Source organism: Temnothorax curvispinosus, unplaced genomic scaffold (assembly GCF_003070985.1).
Source record: "Temnothorax curvispinosus isolate PA1 unplaced genomic scaffold, ASM307098v1 QBEX01006133.1, whole genome shotgun sequence".
Lineage (NCBI taxonomy): Eukaryota > Metazoa > Arthropoda > Insecta > Hymenoptera > Formicidae > Temnothorax > Temnothorax curvispinosus.
The window spans coordinates 154,693-177,853 of NW_020215913.1; the positions used below are offsets into that span (position 1 = coordinate 154,693).

The window sequence follows — 23,161 nt, forward strand, 5'->3', positions numbered from 1 at the left end:
GCGCTAATCGTATTACGTGTCGACGAACGCGCGGTACTTAAATGTACAATTCTTTCGAACGCGCTCCCGTTTAATATCCCGATAATGCGAATTTTAAAATCGGCAGCTGCTGAAATCGGAATACCGATTTAGAAGCGAAACGAGCTTTTTATCAAGCGCGATCAATAGAGAATTATATTTTATGTAGAACTGCAGAGAACTAAAACAGGTAGATCGTGTAATAAAACTTTTAACGATACAGTATGTCCTCTTCGCGCAATTCCGTTTGCTTTTTTTCTTTTAGATTCTTTTAGCTCGGTGTTATTCGTATATTTAGTAATTATTTAGAGAATTGGAGCTTTCCTCAATTTTAAAGTTTTTCCATTTTTTTTCTTTGCGAGTGTATTTTGTTGTCAAGTTAAAGAATTGTATGAGGGAGATAGAAAAGCTATTTTTTTACGAATTTTAGGAACTTCTCAATTAGCGTTTTTTTGGGAAGAGGTAAAAAGCTATATTTTAGATAAATATATTGATTAAACACACGATAAACGTGTGAACTCTATACTTCAACATAAAAATGAAGTTTAAAGTATGGAGTTAAATATATACGTCAATTAATAACTGTTTGACCTGAAAAAATAGGTAGATCATATATTCTTCGACCTCCCCCGATTGATTATCGGAGTCACAACAAAGCTTTTTGTCAAGACAGCCGTAAAAAAAATATATAAATTAGAAAAAACCTCAATTTTTAATAATTACTATCAAATTAGAATAAACTGCTATTCCGAGCTTAGTTTGTTAGTAGCCTAATACTACTATTTCTTGTGCGTATATGTACACATATTTTTTCCAACTTACAATTAGTAAACTGCGCGCTGAGGAACATTAAAATCCTTTCTCTTCACCCCCCCCCCCCCCCGTAATTAAATCAATTCCATTTTATTGATGCTATAAGCCATAAACATCTAAATAACTACGGAATTTATTGCGAAAAAAATATTACATCAGCCAGAAATAATAACTAAGCTACTAATTATAAGATCCACACACAAGCTCGGACCGTAAATGACATTTTATTCTAATTTGATTGCACATCATAATATCACGGTCTTATTTCTCTTAGTATTAAATAATTACCATTTTCTCTTATACAAACTTCGCGTATGACGTTAATCGGATAATCGAATAAACGCATCGAGAGTTAAATAGACGCGAGGGAGGAAATCCAAGAAGCCAAAATACAGGGAGAAAGCCCGTTAAACCTGAGCTCACCCTGAAAACGTTGCGGTTTCATGGTGCGCGCTCTATCCACAATGAAATATAAGTAGAGCGGCGTTACGAGAGCGCTAACTCGCGCGCTCGCGCCCCGGCAAAAAGGACGCCGACGGCGCGCGGCAAATAATACGCCGTCGGACACGTATTGGATACTGTTGCGCGGTGTAATCGAATATTACTCATAAAATGTGGCGCGCGCGCGCGAAAGCCGAGCCGGTGCGCGTAGCTGCTTTCATAAACACGGCTAAAAGCTCCGGGGCAGGGCTCTGCGCCCGGGAGCCACCTGCACCACCGGCGTAGAGCAGTAGAGCTCCGCATAAACACACCGTGTGTGACAACTGTGACGTACCTACATACGCAGCTTCGATTTCCGCGCCGAGGACGGCTCCGAAAACCCATTCCTGGGCGTCACCGATGCGAAGTCACGCGCTCGCGGCGAGCGACAAACGATTCGAGGAATTATTACCTCGCGGGTTATCAGAGCGCGATGCGTCGCGTCTCTCGCGCTTAATCAACGCACGGCTCGCGTCTCGCTTTTGTGTTATTGAAGAACGATCACGGAGGACCGGGTCAAAGGATATTTCTCTTTTTTTTTTATTTTTGTAAAAGAGCAAACGCATACGAGCGATATCAGATAGCCGTTATATCGCAATCGTCGGAGATTAAAGGACTCTGGCGTTGCTTAATTAATTTTCCACGGTAGAGCTCTCTTCTTTTTCTCGTTCGCCTCGTCGAACTGCACGCGATTACAGAACACGGGCAGACGGAGTACCAGCTGCACACGTGTACTCTTACAAAGGCAGAGAGCTGGAAGAGGAAGAGAGAAAGAAAGAGAGAAAAAGAGAAGTAATGCATAACAAAGAAAAGCTTCCATACCTTCTATCGCTCTTTCTTTCTCTTCCGATAATCTCTCTCTCGCTCCACGTACAATCGCAAATCAATGCATTATCTCTCCCCCTCTCTCTTCAACTCCAACATAGCATTCCGACATTCTGACATATACCGAGACTACGTTCTTCCCTTTCCCGTCCGCCCGTACGTTCGTACATTCGGCTGTCACTCTCACTTCCCTCTTTCTCCCTCCTCTCTCCCTCTCCCGAGCTTGTATCTTACGACGAAACTATTCCATTTATCATCTATCTAGATCTAGTGTCGTCTTACCCGTTCATACTGCCGTCAGCTCCCAGCGTCGACGAGCCGGCGCGTTTCCCAGGTCGGCGACGGGCGCGAGGTTAGGTCGGCCGCCAGCACGTCGGATGCCGCACGTCGCTAGGTCGCCGCCGCCGCTCAGCACGGCTGCGTGTCAGTCAGCAGGCGGTGAGGAGCGCGCCGCGAGAGAAAACAACAGGTTGCATGCACCACCGCCGCCGTCGTCGGTCGCGAGATATGGCGGAGAGACGACGATATCGACGAGAGCGAGCGCGTTACGGACGGGCGGACGGTGGATCGACCGCGGACGCGACGGTGACGGATAACCACGCGACTAGGAGAAACCGAGCGACGTGACGCGACGTGACGCGATGCGACGTGGACGCGGCGCGATGCAACAGCCCGTCTCCCCCTCGACGCGTTTCTTCCTTTTCCGTCTGTCTGCCTCTGCACACTCCCTCGACCAGCCGTTGCCAGCCGCGTGGCGAGGGGCCACGAGAAAGGAGCGCGACGGCGACGTTACGAGACGGCCGCACTCGCGACGACAACGATCCCTCCGTCGCGTCGGTCGGATTTTCCGCGACGAACCCGAATCCGTACCTCACACGATTTATTCCGCGAGGACCGCACGCTCGAGGATACACGCTCGCGATATCCGCCGGCACACGCCCGGGAACGCGGAGGGGGAGGTCTACTTTGCCGTGACAACCTGACAACGCGACGAGTAAACCGCGGAACCGCGAGCGGACACGCGCTGGCGCTCGATTTTCTCGGCGCTGCGCCGGCCGCGAGGTGCATCGCGATCACCGTGCATCGTTGCGCCCGACGCGCGACCCTTTCGCGCACCGTGCCGCCATCTCGCGGCGGCGGAGCGCGTCTCTCGCGCCGGCGACGTGACGAAATTAAAATTTAAAGCCGAAAATCGGACAAGAGCGTCCAACACGAATCGGTTTTTCGTAATTGTTATCTTTTATTACATGGATCTTTTTTTTATTCGTCACGCAAGTCTACTTGCGAAAATCCACTTTATCTACAGCCGATGAACTCTCGCGAGTTAAAGATTTAATTTTTTCTTTTTTCCATTGACGATGAAGTATCGTGTTGAGATTTCGGCGATGAACTATATTAAAGATCAACAGTTCTACATAAAGCTTTTTGGAAATAATTGAAATATTGATTGATCGTTGATAAAGATTGCAATAATAAAGGGCACGCACCGACTTATAGATTTAGCTATAGGACATTAGGTCATAAGAAATATTTAATAATCACGTAAGTAATACCATTTGATAAATTTGATAGGAAACGAATAGAAAACTATATATACTTCGAAAGAAAGTTTTAAAAAAGTACAATTATCAGGCTTGGAGATGATAAAAAACGATAGTCTTAAATATAGGAATGTATAAATTTATTATTCTGTTCATTAAATCAGATACAAGCTTCCCGATAACGATTCGCAAACATTATTCTTATATCGATGAGATAAAAACGCGATCTGATCGAGAAACGGTACCGTACGCTAACGCCATCTTGGAAATTATCGCGGGCAAGATAAAAGAGCCGCCGACTGATAAATTTGCCTATTGAACAGAATGGATCGACCAAATACGTATATCTAAGGCTCGCACAGAGTCAGCCGATCACGATCCTTCATGTCGATCAATACCTTCCCGCTCGGCACCGTCGCGTGATAATTGAACGCATCATTGACGCGGTGCAGGCCGAAAATCGCTGAGATCCGAGGACGAATCGCGCATTCCGACTTGTAGTCCAACACATGCTGCATGGTCTCTCTGCACGGAAACATGTTCCGGTTATGTACTCGGTCAATTGAGTGATCGAGGTCTTAAAAATACAATGTCGACCTGTACACTAAAGCGTCGGCGACTTTGTAATGCTCCGCGGCGACTGCAAACATCGTGCAGTTCGCTGGCATGAAGGAAAGATCGAGAGATCGTTTGTTTCGCGCACCACCGAGGACACCGACCAGACCGTCGTATTCCAAGCTAAAAAAGAAGATCATAATATGCGCCATGTATAGTATAGTAACTCCGTATCGAAGACTACGGACGGAATTTATAATTTGATCTTGTATTCAAGATCGTCTTACACTGTTAGACTGTTAAAGGATATTAAAGGATGAAATTTAAATCAACACCTTGAGTTAAATAACATTTTATATATGTATATGTATATCATATACATTTTAATTACTTCTGTAACTATTAATTTCTTTACTTGCGCATTACGTACCGCGCCGCCTGACTCGTATCGCCGTCTATTAATTCGTTTTAAATAACATTTTGTTATTTTTAACTACCATATGTGTCGAAATTTATTATTTTAACAAAAACCAGTATTATTTTAACTTTATTGTTTTAGTTAAATTGTTAAATTAACGATATATTGAGTGGGAACAGTGGCGACCTACAGAAATGATTAAAAATGACTCAAAGGTATAGTTTGACAGTTCAAATTCTAATCTTCAATTTGCAATCCACGATTTCCAATGCATAGTCTGATGTCTGATATAAAAGTTTACGTCGCTGATGTTCGCGATTAGCCTGGAAAGTCGCAAACGTGTCCTTTTAGGCGAGTCTTAACATCTCGGACGATCTACTTTCCACGTTTCTAACTTCCGTTTCACAATCGCGATTCTTGCTATACCTCCGACTATCAAAAGGAACCTCGTAATCTAGTCTCGTAACATGGCATGCGTGATTTCACCATTTGATAGCATTCTGAAAGCACGGCCCGCCTTCGGTCTCGATCATCACGCGCACTTCTTCCTTCCCGCCGATTTTCTTCAACTTGTACGGCAGGCAATGTCCGCTTCTGCGTATCACGGTCGCGCCGAGATCCGCACACAACTCGGCTCGTTTTGCATCGTCGCATAGAGCTATCGGCTGTAAAGGAAAGAGATAGAAAATTCCGCCTTTTTTGAATAATTATTAATTACCTGCGAAGTAATTAAACAAATAATTAAAACGAACTAAATAATAAGTAGCTTTACAGAAAGAAATATACATATATTCGTGCAATGGGAACTTGATCTCAGTCATTACATCGATGAAATCATAAACAAGTATGATATATATTCTCCAAAAAAAGCATGTAGTTTTCATTCTTGTCTCTCATTACACGTTTATCGTAATGAAAATAATGAGATTGAAATAGGTATGTACTTTCGCTCCGAAGACTCGAGTGGCAAGATCGATGACGGCGAGAGCAGAGCGCGAGTGTCTCGCGTTAACAAGGAAGCATTCGTTTCTCTGGATGCGTGCTCGACGTCCGATCGCCAGTAACGCCGAGAAATAATCGTCCGTGACGGCCGCTGCGTTTTTCAGAGACACCCGTCTCATTAATCTAAACACGTCCTAACATTTACCAGGCTCGATTATTCTCTCAGCGGGGACCCGATCCCGGCGGAATGCGCGGCGCGCGTGAAGAAAGTCGGCGTGCGCAAACCGACACGGTGTACGGTATTTACAAATTACAAGTCTCACGGCGGTATCCGCGAACGGATCTGAAGCATATATACGAATTGAGATACGCCTCTCCTCTTCAGGGTAAAACACGCCCTACCTACTCTGTAATGAGCCAGACAGCTCTCGGCGAGACCGCCGCAGACGGGATAGTTGTGCACGACGACTTCCTCGCCCATCTGGTAGCCTGTCCTCTCGTGTGCCAGTCTGCCCATTTCCAGAATCGTGCCCGACACCTCGAAACCGAGGACCATGGCCGGCTCCGGGGTTCTGCGGTGTTCGCCGCGCCAGAGGAGCACGTCGCTTCCGGTGAGCCCGCAGAAGCGCACGTCCACGCGGACCTTTCGACGAAACGCATTGCACCTCGCGAATTTCGCGTGGAGGAAAGGACGAAGGATCCCCGCGATCGGAGGAGAACGAACGGCGCGCGTCGCCGGCGAGCGAGCGAGCGGGCGGAGAAAGTGTCTATCGCTCGCTGTGTGAATTTCAGCCCGGCGACTTTTAACCTTCGTGTTCGGATCGCGAATCGATCCTTAAGTGAAAGCGAGATTTTCACAAGGCGAAGCGACGGGTATCGCCGCGACGCCTTATGAAATTCCGCGATTAGGCCGCGTTGGTCGCGACATTGCAACGCGTAGAGCGGCGTCAAAGTTCACCGAGAGACTGGCGGTTTATTTTGCCAGTACGACTATCTTAATTCCGCGTAGAAATTGCAATGCCGCGTGGAGAGCAGGAAGTAGCGATTAATCCGCAATGATATAGGAAAGGAAGTGTGGCTGGATTCGAGTTAAATGCGAAAACATTGAACAAAGTTTCTTTGAGAAACTTTAATAAAAACGTTTTATTAAAGACGGCTTTAAATGTCTTTTAGACACATATATCTAAAAGATGTCTTATAGATGTCTGCAAGACGTCTTTCAAGCATGCTGTCTGAATATTTTATAATGCAGTTAAGATGGCCAGGAGACAGACCACATGGAAGAACGTTTTCTTTCTAAGAACCTGTGTTTTCTGAATCGCCTCTTCAGGAATGTACTCCAGTTTCAGATTACGTGGTCCATGCAGTACCGCAGCTTGTAGTTTCCTTCCGGTTTGCGTGCTCCGCGTTGGCTCCACCACCTTCCGAATTCTTTCCAAACATGTGGCAAGCTTACCATATCGCATAAATATCTTGGAACTTTTCTCGGCAACAGCTCGCGGCTCAGCGAGCAACTTCATAATTTATAACCTGTTATCGCGTCTATAGACAGTTTCCTGCAAATTCCTCCTTTCAGGTCGCTCGGAAAAAAGACGATCGCATAGCCAATCGATCATACTTACGTTTTCTCTCCGCGCGTGATCATCTCCTTTGTAAAAAATGACAAGGTTTCTAATCTAATGATCGCTAAATATCGCCACATAAAAATTCGCAAACCGAAATATTTCTGCAAAATACAAAATCTATGACAGAGTGTATACAAGTTTGCTAGATCTTTTATTATTTTAAGGGATTCATTTCCCCTCAATCCTGTAAAAGTGTAAAATCTAGTTTTAAAGTATCGATCTTTTGTTTTTCTGAAACTTGCGGTAGCTCAATGCTTCCTATGACGGTCTTATAATTTTAATCTTGGTTTAACTTACTTTTTATTTCTTTCTAGTTCTAAGAGTTAGAAAGAGATAAATAGTAAACCAATAGATAAAAATTAATCTAAATTGGTAGAAATAGACAATAGGACAATATTCATAGTCAGATCTTAAGATCGTCTGGTCGAAAGCAGTCTTAAGACTGCATCCGGACTATGAATACGCTTCAGATGCGGTTCGCGATTTGTTCGACGCTCCATTCTTCCTGTATAAAAACCGCCATCAGGTTTACCTACCATCTCCAGCCACTCGTACCCCCCAAGGTAAGCGACTCTCTCGCGAGAGGCAGGCGAGCCCTCGCCTCGGTCTCTCTATAGGGCTGGCTCTAGCGCGCGTTCGACCTTCTGGCCGCTCCTAAGATCCTCATAAGGTTGTTTATCTATTCGCTGCTTTTGGCATTTACCTCTCGCGTTTGTCCCAAGCTAGACCGGCTCGTGGAACACGCACAGCTTAATGGCCCCGGCCGCTTAAGCTGCGCGACGACGACGTCGTCATAACTCACGCCTACTCGTTTCCTGTTCCCTGTGTCGCGCCACCGTTTATCGTCCACCTTACCCTCGCACGAGATGTTCTCCTGTTCATGTGAGACGGAATTGACGCTAGACCGATCGAATAAGGGTGTGGGCCACTCCGGCCTACCCTTTCCATCGTCGCTCGGTCTTATATACCCCTAATCGCCAGCCGAGTCAGTTCGCACCGTTTGTAAAAACTCACATAACGGCATCCGCGTCTACGGTCGCGGTGAAATTACGCTCGTGTAATCCTAATCGGTACCGTGCACACGAGAAGTGGTGGATGTGAACCATCTTGCGGAACGGTGAAAGCGTATCATCGGGCTGAAGAGAGAGGGAGAGAGAGGGAGACGCGGAGTGTCTCGAGACGTCTCTTTCTCTCGAGCGAGAGGAGGCCGCCGTGCTTTTTATAGTATCCTTGGACGCCAGGACGAAATTTGTTCGAACCTGCTCAACCGTAACTGATTCGGCACCGCACGGGCGAGTTTAATGCTCGGTGCGCGCGACTGAAATGATACGCGACGCCGTTCATGATATCCTGATGGGGCGCAGTCTGAGTTTGGTATCAAATGGCTGCCGACGATAGGACGAGTCACGAAGCAAAACGAGGATCCCGCGTCGTCATCTTGCGCCGCGCCGCTGAGTGAGAACAGCAGCAATGGCACCCCGTATAGGCATTTATCGGCGGAAATGGGCGGACGCGTCCGCTCGAATATAGCGTCTGCCATCGCGATATGAATGCTGGCACGTTTACCGTACAGACCGCTACAGAATCTTTAGACAATCTTTTCACGAATTTTGTTGCCAATTCAATTTTTGCTTAAAAATAATCGAATTTTATCACGTAACATCATATATCTCTATTAAATCAAATCTTGAACAAACATTCTGTTGGAGTAAAGTATTTATTAATCGATGTACTCTTTCCGGGAAGCATAGTCCGTTAAAAGCAAACCCTTTGAAACAAAAATTGACTTTAGATTGGCTAAAGAATAACCGAAGAAAATTTGAAGAGGATTTTCGCAACAAAAAAAATGTTCCTATGATAATTGCTTCTTCTTTTAAAAGATTCCATAGGAACGCTCTATACTTTCGAATACCGGGGAAAGCCTATACCATAGAAGCAAGATATTTTCCCAGCATACAGCTTTATTTACAGATAGATAATGCTCACAGAAAACTGTATCATCACGTCGAACGTCTCGAAATCTCACGTCGAGCACTCGCGCTTGGTCCGCGCTTGAAAACCGCGAGTAGTCACTGTCTTTCCGAGCATGCCATAGGCTAAGTGAGGGAACCCATGAGGCCGTCTTCGCGCGTCCGATCTGCCTCCATCATCTCGTGCACTCCTGATCGGCCGGTAGTCCCACTTTCTTTCAAAGCCGCTGAAGCGGCAAATCTTTTTACCCTCCGGGGGATTAACAAAGGGCGGCCGATTAGGCACTCATGAGCGATCCTGAGGCCTGATGTGATCCCGATCTTTCTGGAACCGTCTTCAGGGACGAGTCCGCACCCTTCGGACGCGCGGACGCGGACGCCGCGCCGAGGAACGCGCGCGGTGCAAGGCGCGGGTCGATAATAGAATTAAGCTCGCTCGTGCGCGTGCTTTATTCATTTGGCACGAGGCGCGTCGGCTCAATATACATTTGCATTTCAACGCGGACAGATCAGGTTGCATTGGCAATTTGCGTGGAACGTTGTAGAATAAATAAATTCGAACTGCAGAATTTTATTTGTCGAAACTAAAAGTTTGTAAAGAGAAAATGTAGAAAAACATTGGGAGAATCATCAAGCGAGTCGCAACTTTTGAAAGGTAGACTTAAAACTTAAAACTCCTTTGTTGTGTGCGTTAAAATTAATAATGATCTAGAGATAGAAGCTGAGAAATTATATCAAATCCGATTGTTACGCCGCGAGGACCGTTGTGCCGGTGAACGGAAATGGATATACGTATCTCGCAAACAACGCGGCGGAGGAAGGCTTTGTTGGCAACAACAAACGTTATCATCAAGATACGCATCGCGCATCTCGGAGGTGTGGCTCCTGAGGGATGAGTCCACTTTGCATAGTCCTATGCTCCCCTGATCGCAGGTGTTTCGTATTACACGTGGCCGTAATCCCTGGAACACCCTGGACGACGTCGACGCCAGACGTCAACGGCGCGCGGCGCGCGCCGGGCCGGGCGGTACCGGCGGCGAGCGACGAGACCCGTGGGAATCCTCGTTCATAATTGCTGCCCCGGACGTTCGTGTAAAATTAGCATATTAATAAGAAAGACGGCGACAGCGGCCAGGATAGTAGGATGAAACCGCAGGAGAACCCGCGCCGCGCCGTGCGGTTCCTGCGGCCGGAGCGACGGCGACGGCCGGAGGATCCTTCGAGCCTCCTCGGGCGCTCTGCATCCCTGATGGCCGAGTCTCCGCATTTAGAACTCAATGGAGCGAAACTAATTGCCGTCATTATGACGCCACCGTGGATCCCGCTGGCGAACACCGCGAAGACCGCGATGATGCGCCCGGTGCGAATCCGCGCACCGATACACACATATATGCGCAGCACGCACCGCAATGCGCATTAGCTCCGTAGCTCCCCGTCGAAACTCGCGTTTCTGCCTCTGCATCCTCTGCCTCTGCTCGACGTTACTCTCGATGTATTTTCGTTCGATTCGTCCCTTTCCCAGCTCGTATTTTTTTTTTTTTTTTACCTTTTACATAAAGTTTTTTACAACGGATAACAAATCGCGAAATGTCACTTTTAACAAGAAAAGGAAATTCCACATCCGCAGTTCAATCAGCGCAAAACACACACTTCGCGATGTTTATCAAACGTACGTTTCGTTAATTATCGATAAAGCTCGGCGCGTTGGATATACCTATCCCGTGTAAAACGTGACAAAACGCGATTTCGGAGAAATGTAAAAGCCGGCCTTTTCCGCCGGCAAACTCCGCGATGATGATGGTCTCCTGTTAGCACGGATATCACTTTTCATTTTTTTCATATCTCATCATCGGGTTTCTGTGGTTTGAGGTGGAACGGAGTATGGACAGAACGGATAGCCCTTTTTACCGCCTCGCCGGACCCTCTCTCGCCAACGGATCTTATTTCTTTTATCCGACGATAGACTGAACGAAGAACCGCCGCGCATCATGCGCATTATAATACAGAGATGAAAAAAAAGCGCTTCTGCGTCATACATTTTACATCGAAATAACAGATCGAATTATAATTTATTCGGTGACAATCTCTAATCTAATTTTTATGAAGCTTCAACGGCAACGCGAGAGATAATATTTAACAATGAACGTAAAAACCAATTACGCGTGGTTGAATTTTGCAGCACATACGATGCCTTATGGGGAAATTTAACGCACCCTCGGGCTCACCGGAAGCGCGTTACCCTTTCGCGAAGGGCTGCGATCCTGGTCCGACGTGTATCGCGATTCGCTCTCCAGCTTCCATTTACGATTGTCCTTTCGCTTGCGTAGCAGCTTCGCCGCGACGACGCACGCGACGGGGACGGCGTGTTTCCCTCCTCGTAGCTTCAGGCCGAGATGCATTCCTGGTGAGAGATGTATCGCGATAACCTGAGCCCGTTTAATACTCTCGCGTTCAACGGGACTTTCCAGTCCCGCGGGAATTTTCGAGGCGCGACACACCAGCCAACCACGGTGTATCGCGCAGACATTCCAGTTCCTCGCGATAATGCGATCCTGTCTCTCCGTGTTTCGCGAAAACGTCGACGGCATCGCGCCCGAGGAGAAAGAGTCGCGTGTAACGGACGCGAGGAAATTAGTTGTGACATTACGCGGTTCCCGCGGATCGGATATAAATGTTATGTAAATTACACATAAGAGGCCCGAACGTGCATTGCGCGCGATCGAAAAAGGCGCTGAAGATCGAAGAGACCGAGACGCTCGCCAAGATCTCGATGACGCGAGGCGCGAAGGACAACGGGGACGCGAATTATGACGGGAGAAAAGCGCATCGAAGCCATATTACATGCGCAGTGTAAACAACTCCGTTACATCGGCATAGCAGGAGAATAAACGGACCGAGGAGGTGACAGGGCGGGAAATCGCGAACCAGAGGCACATATTATCGCGAAGCAAGAAGGTAGCCGTTGTACCATTGTTCACCCATTTGTTATGCGCATAGCCGATTTCGAGTAAAGACCGAAGAGCTCAACTGGGACGATATACCAATACAACGCGATCAGTTTTTTAATTAAAATAAATAGTCGAAACGTGCGTGGCACTTTACGCGCGACAGTCACGCACATTACGCGTGTCATTATTTCTCCCAACTTTGATATTTTAATATCAGCCATGGCACTCACGCGTGGCTCATTTAAGGCAGAGTTTTTGCACTGATAACTATATGCGAGAGCAAGCGCCCGATACCGAAATTTCCGAGAGTCATCGCGAATAATTAATCGAATTAACCGGTAGCTATAAATACATAAATTGCGACGAATAAGAAAGTTGTCGCAAGGGATGCAAAAGGGTAGGGCTCGATCGAGGAAAAGGTTGTAGATAGGGCGATTCATATCTCTCATATGTCGCAAGATAGGAGAGCAGGACGCACAGGAGCTACGTTATGATGCGAGCACATCATATTTTCATGGTGCGTAATATCTTCATACGGCAAGGTCCTCACTCGCCAGTCGCCACTCGCCATGCGTGTCGGAATAATCTCATGTGGAAAGCACGCTTTAAATATTTCCGTTTTATAACATCGTAGAGATAAACTAAATTATCCAGTATGAGGTTACATTATTTATTATTAGAATCAAGAATCAAATATCTTGAAAATTTATATATCAAATAAGTCCTTTATTAAAGAGAAGTATTTCAAAATCGTGTAATTTCACATATTATTTCATGTATCGTGATTATTCTGAAAAAACTAAGTAAACTATAAATATAAATAAATGCAGAAAAATATGGGAGAATATGAGTGAATGAAAAAATATATCTGTTATATGCGGTCGATTTTGCAATAAAGTTTGCAATTTACAATATTTATTTTAGCAAAACAAACATTTACATTGTGATATAAATTGCGTATTCGCAAATTTACATTTTTTTTTTCATTTTTAATAAAAAACGTAATACTCCATGGATAAAAAAATAAAACGTACAATTTTACATTGAAAAAAATAGAGTTGAATTCATCATATTCTAGAAAAATGTTCGATAAAAGAGCAAATATATTCATTCTAAAGGATTTGCAAGTCCAGTGACCTTCATCTACCTTTAAACTGTGATAAAATCCTGATCAAAATGCGTGGATGTATTTCTACAGATCCAATTTTCTAAGATAATTTGTTTTATCTATAGTTATGAATACAAATCTTTTTTTATATTGTAACACACAGATCTGAGATCAGATTTCTTCTTATCCTTGCCAATCGGCGAACATCGAATGATTATTTTCCAAGAAATCTATAAAGCTTTAATATAATAACTGATAATGCAATAATTATATGTATAATTGCATTTGTGGCCTTTAACATACCGTTATCATGGTATGCATATAGCAGTATAAAAAAAAACTAAAAATTGATGATCTATAAATTCTGTACAACTGTTATCTTAGAATATTTCTTCTTGAAACATGCATCGATGCACTCGTGTTATGGATTTGATCTTTGGCCTCCAATGTAATGTATCAGGCATGGAAAGTTCAAGTCAATCGGTAATTTCTGCAGTATTCTTGATCAATATTCAGTATCGAGACACAACTTTGCAAAGCACGACGACTTTCTTTCGAAAGGTCGGCCTTTGACCTTTCACCATATGATGTAGCAACAAGACATCAAAATTCGAATTTTGATAAATCTAAAAAAATATTACGAATAAATATTCAGTGCTCAAATACTTTTATTTACTCTTCGCTTACTGATATAACGATCTTTCCACGTATTAACGTACTATTAAAAATCTAAAAACCAGATACCCGTAAAGTTCGCAACACCATCAATTAGAAGCTCAATCTGTTGCTTTGCAAAAAGCGCAGCTGCATCGCGTTTTCCCGTACTACGCCCTTCGGTCTTTCGATGTAATGCAGTACCAGGAATCCAAAATTTGAGGATCGTGCCGGCGAAAGGCAAGTCGATATCCCGAGACTCTTGCATCCGACAAAGCGGAGCGCGCGAGCGAATAGCAAGCCAAGCCAGTGGCCTCTGAAAACTCGTTTGGGCTCCGCTCCGTTCGCCGGCTCGACGCTCGATCGTTTCTCGCGATCGGTTCTCGGCGCGGTGCGCGCGCGGTGAGGAGGAGAGGGAGCAGCTGCCGGCGCGGCGCGGCGCGGCCCTTGACACGACCCTTACGGAGGGCCCCACACGAGAGCGAGATCGCGGACGGGCGCGAAGGAAGAGCCGGGTGGAAAAGGGGGGGAGCGGAGAGAACGGGAGAGAGACGGAGTGATACGTTCCAAGGCCAAACGAGCTCCAGCCGACTTCTGGGATCCTGCTAAAAATGCGTGGGCGCGGTCTCCCCGAGGGCTGGCCGAGGCCGTCGAAGGTCGCACCCTTTTTCGAGCGGCTCGCGCGCCCGGCCCTTCCGTCCAACCTCGCGGCTCCCCAGCCGCGCCGGCCGACCGGCTTCGGCTCCCCGAGAGCCACACCGCCGTCGATCGCTCTCTCCTCCTTTCGCGTCGTCCGCACGAGCCTGGAGGTGCCGCGAGGTTGGTCCAGCCGGCTCCCTTCGCCCTATCCTCGCCACCGATCCCCCAACACTGGCGCCCGTACCTCCGACACGAAGACACACACACACACACTTGCACGCAGTAGCGGATTCCCGTGCAGGCGCGCGACACGCGCGGAGACTTTCGAGACACATAAAAGCTTTTCTATTTTACGAAGATTCGTGGATTGTTCGAAAAAACGATGTCTCGAGGAGTCCCCCATGACTGTTATCGTGATAACTTTATGTTTCTAAAAAAAAACACAGGTGGAAATTGTACCTCGGCGTCTCAGACTTTTGCTCCGTCTCGCGAAGGTTCTTCTTTCAACCTTTGAAAGCGATGCTATCGAACGTTCTTGAAATTTTCGTGATTTATAAAAAATGTTCTTGCTTTATTTAGAAATCTTGAAATTAGCTTACGCACACGGGTATCCAGTCGCCGAAATCCATCACTGCGTTCGCACACGTGCACACAGACACACTTTTGGGCGATTCACACGCATGCCCGTCTACCCCATCCTGGGAACCTACCCACGGTGTTCCGCGTTTAGTTGGGACACGACCAGCAATGCGCAATGCGCGCTGCGCGATTCATTATGGGTTTCTGGAAGGGGCTTTTTACCCCCTCGGCGGCAGTTTCAAGGGGTGCACCCCGCGTGTTTACGCATGCTGAAAGGACGATCCGTGTTGCTCGACCTGGGCCGAGGGTAGGCGGGAGGGCTGGTCTTTCGCATCCCCGGGGTGGCGACTTTGCAGGATGGGTCAATCGATTGTAAGCCACGACGCTCGTACGGAGGGGTTGAGGAAACCGCCACGGCGCCCGGGGTAGCAATGTCGATTAAGAGCCGCCGGCTACAAATGCATTCCTCTATCTTTATCCTGATTGATGTCCATTTTTACCAAAATGTAGATTGACTTTGATCTCGGTTTTACTTACTCTTTATCTTTCTCTAATTCTTAGAACTAGAAAAAGATAAAACGCAAGTTAAACCAAGGTTAAAGTTAATTTACATTGGTAGAAATAGACATTATAAAGCTACAAGTTTTACTACAGGCTTTAATATTTTTTTATCTAATTACAAAATTAAATGATACAAAACTTATAAAACTGTATTTTAATGTGTGCAGCTTTTTAACGTACATTTATGTTTACAAAAGCGACTTTTCTTGTCAAAATGTGATCTGCAAATGAATTTATAATAATTAATATTAGCAATCTATTCGCAGAGAGTATGAGAATTACTCCATAATGTGGAATTTTAATTAACTTCTTTGAATATTGAAATCAGTTCTTGACTTATCTTTTCTACTTAATATAAACAATTTTTAACATGCAAAGCAATCCTTTGTTGTATATACGTATGCAATATATATATACGTATGTATGGTCTTTTACGCGGCTAATATTCCAGACGCGAAAAGAATCCACACTATTTCAAGACCACACTGGACGCGTTAATACACAGTCCAGTCAGCGTAGCAGAAATGCGCAAGAGCAATCAAGATATCGCACCGATATTACAACGGTATGGCTGCTTGAAGAGCTAGGAGAACATGAGGTACGGTCTCTTTTGACATCACATCTATTACATTGCACGATATATATGTATATACATATGTATACCTCGCTGCGATGTATGTACGTTGTTCTATCCGACGCAAATTCAATGCGAAATTCTCGGTCATGGTCGCGGTATTCGATGTAACCAACAAATATCCTCTGTAGGCTTATTCCGATACGATTAACGATCACACATCATTCTAAAATCAGTTTAATATTTTTCGCGATTGTCCGTTATTGTGTCAATATCGGATAAGATGGATTACGTCGCGTAAAACCGATGTAACGTAACTCACATGAAAAATTCAACTGTCGCGACAAAACTGCGCGACAAGATTTCCAGCAAGAAATAAAGACACGCGTGTTTTTGTCATAGCCATACACGTGTGACGCAACATATAATGAGTAACACAAGTCACAAACTGTAGGATGACCTTAATTAAAATAGCGAGACCACTCAAGTGCTCCCACGCGTGTTGCTGTTGAAACGATCGACGTGTTCTCGACGGTCGTCGGACGTGACGGCGCGGCGGACGGTATGTTCTATGCCGTGCGCTCCATTTACACGTGCAAGAAAACGTCGTGATCCGCAACAGGGCTCGATCAGACATTAAAGGCGCCGCTTACCAATCGGCACCGTCTTCCGCTGGTTCATCGGCGGATGATCAGTTCCTTGGGGTTTCTGTGTTCCTGTTCAAAGAGCGGGGGCGGCTCCCGCGGAGGGCAGGCCGTCAAACTCGCGGGGCGGAACCCTGACATGAAGAGGCGGTGCGGAATCGCGTGCCGGCACGCCGCGATATAATTTTAAAAACATATACATAATTCTCCCTTCTCGTTCGAGAGGTCGTCTCGCGGAGAGAGAGGACTCTAGGATCGTCGATCGGCGTGGAAGAGATCGAGATCGCCGGCGAAATATCGAACGCCGTACGGCAACGGCGACGGCCGTGATCGCCGAGGATCTGCCGGACGAAAGGCCGCTCCGAGGGAGACGGAAACGCCCAAAGGTTAAGGTGTATGCCGTGTGACGGCACAGATATACGCCCAGAAGACGCGCCGTAGGAGGCCCTCATCGGGTAAGGTGAACGAGCCGCGCTCTGATTACAGCGATTAGGCCACGGTATCTTCTTGGGCGTAGCGCGATCTCCATATAGCCTGGAAAACATGGAAGGCGGACTTTGGGACGGGCTCGCGCGTTTCCTCCGGGTTTTGCCTTTGCTCTCTCTCACAGTAGGAATTATATTTTCCTTATGCGGTGTGCAATTCTACGATCTCGCAAAGATTCAATGCTCGGATCCCGTTCGCACGTGCGCGTGATTGATATAGAATTACGCGTATATATAGATACCTATATGAATCAAGATACTATACGATTGTATTTCTATTTCGAAAGAAATTAAAATTAACGGTGAATTATACGTGTACATAATTCCGAGAAGATACTTTAAAGACCATTCGATATATTTAATGTTAATTTTATTTATATTTTTACTAATTGGAGCGTGTCAAATTACGTTCTGTTACAGGGGCGTGCAAAAACCAATCTCGCCGAGACTTTGAATGCAGATGAATGGTCGGGGATGACAGCGGGGTCGTTTTCACCCTAACGGCGAATCACCCACGATGATTCAAAGCCATTAACCACCGCGCCGCCCCTTGGTGGGGACTGCAGTCGGCCTCATGCCACCCCTATTTCAACACCCCCTAATTCGAGGGTCGAGCAACCACCTCCGCGCCCTCCATGTCCACCTGATCGACTTGTTTACTCTTGTATTGTCTAAGATCGTCACAGGTCATCAAACGGCCGTCATTCACTTCCGCGTCCTCTGCGCCGACGATCGTATTGATCGGCCCGTGCAGTTGGACCCGTCATCGCCTAAGGAGGCGAACAATTTATGCTCGCCTACCACTCTTGTATGGTGCCCAATGGCGGTCCGCGGCCATTCATGGTATCCTGATATAGTTGGGCCGCGAATGTGTTCAAGGGGTTTCTCTCCGTGGGAGAGACCCCGGCCGACCATGCCGACCGTGACCTGAATCGATTCGATGACGCTCGAATATATATACGATGTAATGCCGAGATGCTACACCGCGAACACAACCGCAATCAAGTCGACGTACGAACGTAACGGGCGCGAATGCGGACGATCATACCCATAATGGATACATATGAATATTAATTACACCGCAGGTGACAATGTCCAGGCACCCATCAGCCTACAGGAGGTCTTCAGGCGCCCAAGCCGAACAAGGCGCCAACCCTAAAAACCCTTCGATATAACCGTAAAGAATGATAGATAATCGTATATGATCGAACGAAAGATGTTAACTTAGATGTGACATTAACTCGTTACATTGAATTCGAAAAAAATGACTTTACATATCGTTAAAATGGATACAGATCTACATAAAAATTAGATTGTGATTAATTTGATAATTCACAAGTGTTTGCAAAATTATTATAATACAACGATAATATGATTATAGTGTAGTCATTTCACTATTAAATTGATTCTTTTATTGTAAATTTATTTTCATTTTTAGCATCTCATCTCGGAGTTTAATTCTTTGAGAGCCTTTATTGTCAATTAATCAGCATTAGGTGAGTATTGATATCTCGAAATAATTTTTTTTTTTATTAATTTACAGTTCCTGATATCTGTTATCTGTAATCAAAAGAGCGTGCATAGAACGTTATTTTTTAAAATCAAAATATTAATCACACGATTTTCCGTGAACCGTGATGCGGTTACTCCGAGAGACACAAATATTCGAGATCGCGTCGACGTGTATTAACGCAGCATCCGCAACCCAAACGGCGCGGCGAAGCGACGTATATTTAGCATCTCGGAGCGGAGCGGCGGTTCTTCAGCGCGCGATGTCATCGACCTTGAGAGCGTGGGTTCTCGCCGTGCCGAAAGCGGCGCGAACCGGATTTCTCGCGCGGATGTTACCCTGTGAAAAAAGCGTGGGTGGAATCCCGACGAGGCGAACCCTTTCGCTCCAACCCTGCCGGCCACGAAGAGAGGACAGTCGCGGCGGCGTCGACGTCGTCCTCCTCCTCGTCCTCCTCTTTCTCCTCCTCTTTCTGCTCCTCCTCTTCTCGATCGTCTTCTCGCGTCCTCGTTCGACGTGGCGCGACGAAGCGCCCGGGCGAAACGATAGTTTCCGAGGAGCGAGAGCGGCGACCAGAGCAGCATGAGTCCCCAAGGACGACGATCGAAGCCCCAGCCATTGCCAGCCATCGTTGACGAATCGACCCGCGTCGCGCGCGCGGTGCGGAGAGACGCACGAACGAACGAACGAACGAACGAAGGAACGAACAAGCGCGCGACCCGACCCGACGCGACGCGATGCAACTTTCTCGCCCGGGATGCTCGCCTGCTGCGAATATGTGAATATATTTTATTCAACCCTTTCCCTCGGGCGCGGGATTAAATTATTCCCGCCGCGGGGTTGCCGCCGTCGACTTGCTCTCCTTGTCGCGACGACGAGGCGGCGTTGCGATGTCGGGAGAATTGGCTTGCCATAAGGGTTGGCCATAAACATACGAACGCATTCATCTTTTAGAAGGAGAGAGACAGAGACAGAGACTGAGAGAAAGAGAGAGAGAGAGAGAGAGAGAGAGAGAGAGAGAGAGAGAAGCAGATAAATGGGTTGGTGAGAGGGTTTATTCTATAATCTATAGTAAAACGTGACAAAATAATAATCACTACAAATTTAATAATGTTAAAATTTCAGAAACATCTTTAGAATCACTTTATAAGCAAAATTAAAAAATAATTATATATAAAACTATATAAAATTAAATAGAGATAGAATGTACGTAAACACGAATGGTAAACCATATATAGAGAATGTAATAACGAATAAACTTTTCCGTTGTATATATGTAAAAGAAATAATCGAAAGCAATTGCAAACGACAAAAAGTATTAAAAGTAATAACACACTAATGTAATAACTTCTCATTAACGCGATTATTATTAAACACGTTACTCTTGTATAAAATAATTTATTCATTTAATAAAGATGGAACACATCGTTCCAATTAAAATAATAATAAATTGTCGAATAATCAGATGAACACATGGTTCCCTAATAATTAAAATTATACATTTTACAACCAGGAAAGAATGACGAGTAGTAACTTAATGACACTCGGACACGGAAAATCGATGGAAGGTCATCGCGACGGCAATCCATTACGTGACGTTCGTGCGGCGTCGATTATTTCTCCGTTTGGTCTCGCACGGTTGAAGAAGCAAAGCTCCGGCCGGCGTGAAAAATGTTAAGTACACCCGAATCAGGTATATTTCGGAAAGACGAGGACGAGGACGAGGTCGACGTTGAACGTTCGCGGTGCGTGTGCGTGATTATACCGTGACGGCGCCACTACCACGACGGCGAGGCCCCCGGGGAATTTCGTACGACCACCCGGCCGCTTCTGCTAGCCTGGGAACGGGGGATCAAACCAATAGACTGCCGATAGCCCTTCCGATTATCGGGACGATTGATACCTAGGCGCGCGTCACCGCGCGCCTCATCTCCCGGCATTGACGACGGCCGATCGAACCGGCCCTCCGGCACTCGGCGGCCCACCTTCGAGGAGGACGAGAACTCAAGAACCCGGACGGGGACCGTCTTCCTCGCCAGGATTCTCGCCTGTTCCTCGACCGTGCAATAACAACAGACGCGATCGATCTGACGGCCGGCGTCCTGACAACCGGCGATTAACGTCGGACGCGATCACCCTTGGTGAACCGAACGTGTTCATTAAGCGCCAGACATTCGGCCACTTGAACTCCGTCGTTCGAACCGGTTTCGGCAGCTGCGCGAGATGGGCCAGATCCTTCGGAAGGTGTCGAAGCCGAGAGGCGTGGAATAAAGAATGAACGCTGATTCAGAATTCATTGGAGCTTCAATCAAAAATTGACAAGAATAAGCGACCGGATGCGACTATAAGCATTCTAATAATATCTTAATTGTCTATAGAAATAGTATCCTAAATTAAGAATTATATATATTTTTCTTTTATTATACACACAAGGATTATTTATCTTTTGTAAACAAAGAAGGCGATTTAATTAGAAAGATCTAATTGCAAACGTTAGTTTTTAAGAAAGTGTGTAAATTCTTAAAAGTTGACGGGACGTGAGACGAACGTTTGGAAGCAGTTCGGTGCATCTGTACTCTTATTTCTGTCAGTATCGGTTCCACCTAAAAAGCAGTTACCTGAAATAGAAACCTGTTGTGAAGGGTCTGCGGAATCCCCTTCGGAGATTACCTGCGCGTTCGGGCACGCAAACAAATCAATAAACCGAATAGTGAGGGTTCGGGGATATCGGGGGCTCTCTGGGCTGCTGTCCATCTGCCATCCGGAGGGCCGAGGGGGGCGGTCTCGGGGCAACGACCTCACGAATATTAGGAAACCTTCTGCCGTTTCATGATGCCCTTGTCGCGATGTGTGGCCCGAAGCACTTGAAAGACTAACTCTTTCCTTCTGTCTTAGCGATCGTTCTCATATGTGAAGGCGACGCGCGCGACCGTGCGACGGGGAGTCGGCGGTCCGGGGGGGGCCGTTCCCCCCACGATCCCCCTCACGGACTCCTTACCGCGACTTCTTCGGGCGATTTTAAAAGTCTTGGACGCGTCGCCGTCTATCAGGAGCGACGCATCGCCAACCGGGGACACGCACGTTTTTCACATACGTGCGCGCGCGAACGGGAAACGATAGGAAAGTTCGATTTTCCCGGCCGGCTCATGTTGCTCTGATAGTGCCGGAAGCAGCCGATTGATTGGAAACCGACCACCCACACCCAGAGAGAGAGAGAAGCGGATTCCGCCTGATCGCGCCGAACAGGACGATCGTACACCCCCGCGCGCCATGCCGTCCTGGTGTCGAAAAAAAACCAGAGGAAGCTCTCGCAACGAATGACGAGCGACACGGAAAAGCGAACTCCTTTGGCCCAGCGTCACGAACGTCAATCAATGAGAATAGAACCTGATGGGTATTTCGATGGGTATTTCGATATTTAAGACGCGAACAGTTATTTAAATACGCGAATGTTATACGAAAAGTGCGCGAAAAATGCGTGAAAAAAGTGCGCGAAAGAAATTAAAAGAGAAATATATTTCGTAATCGTCGTAATTAAGAGCAAGAACGTCGTAAAACATCGAGATGAGCTTAAGAGCCCTATTTTCTACTTGAAACATGTAAATAACGAAACGCCACATATTGCTTGAATAAAAATAAAGTAATATTCTGCCATGCAGCGTGTATCAGAGCATAAAAAACATATTTATATCTAACATTATTAAGTTGTACAGAATTATTCGTTGCACGTTTTTCATTTACATAATACAGCGCGAAGGAAAGGGAGGCATAAAACACGATCGATCGGCCGTGTCTCGGGTAGGCTTTCGCCTCGCTTTCTGCTTTCCTGACAGTTCGTTTACCCTGCCGATAATCCTCCTCCGTCCGCTAATAATCCGTCCAATTACACTGCGGTACGGAGCCGTGACCGTCCGCCAATCGCCGTATATAATGGGATATAATGATAATCTCGCGAACAAAGGAAACTGGTGGAAAATCCTAGGGTTGCATGCGTCGACAGGGGGTAGTCCTTTCTTCTCTGTAACTCGTCGAACAAGGGCAGGCATGGCCCGCGTTGGTGTACAGCCATTTATCGGAGTCCGGCCGGTCGTCGTCGTCGTTTAACAACCGTAATTATACAACGTTATTTTATATCTGAACATCAGCTTATGTATATTAATTTGTCAGAGCGACACACGTACGCTTTCGCATATTAATCCTTCGCGACTTGTCAAGCACGCGTATTAATCTCTTTACAATTTATAATTTTTGCAAATATTAAGATAAATTACA

General features: G+C 46.2%; 2 protein-coding genes across 2 annotated transcripts; both read right to left on the reverse strand.

Annotated features, from left to right (window-relative positions):
* Positions 1–4,024: 4,024 nt before the first annotated feature.
* On the reverse strand, positions 4,025–4,444 carry LOC112455494. Its single transcript, XM_025017451.1, has 2 exons — positions 4,266–4,444; positions 4,025–4,202 (listed from the first exon to the last, which is right to left on the reverse strand). Exons 1-2 carry the CDS (start codon positions 4,442–4,444, stop codon positions 4,025–4,027), a joined length of 357 nt encoding a protein of 118 aa, XP_024873219.1.
* A 384-nt stretch (positions 4,445–4,828) lies between these two features.
* LOC112455497 lies at positions 4,829–6,171 on the reverse strand. Its single transcript, XM_025017453.1, has 2 exons — positions 5,999–6,171; positions 4,829–5,315 (listed from the first exon to the last, which is right to left on the reverse strand). The coding sequence occupies exons 1-2, from the start codon at positions 6,146–6,148 to the stop codon at positions 5,133–5,135; spliced, it is 333 nt and encodes a 110-aa protein (XP_024873221.1). The 5' UTR covers positions 6,149–6,171; the 3' UTR covers positions 4,829–5,132.
* Between the last annotated feature and the right edge of the window lie 16,990 nt (positions 6,172–23,161).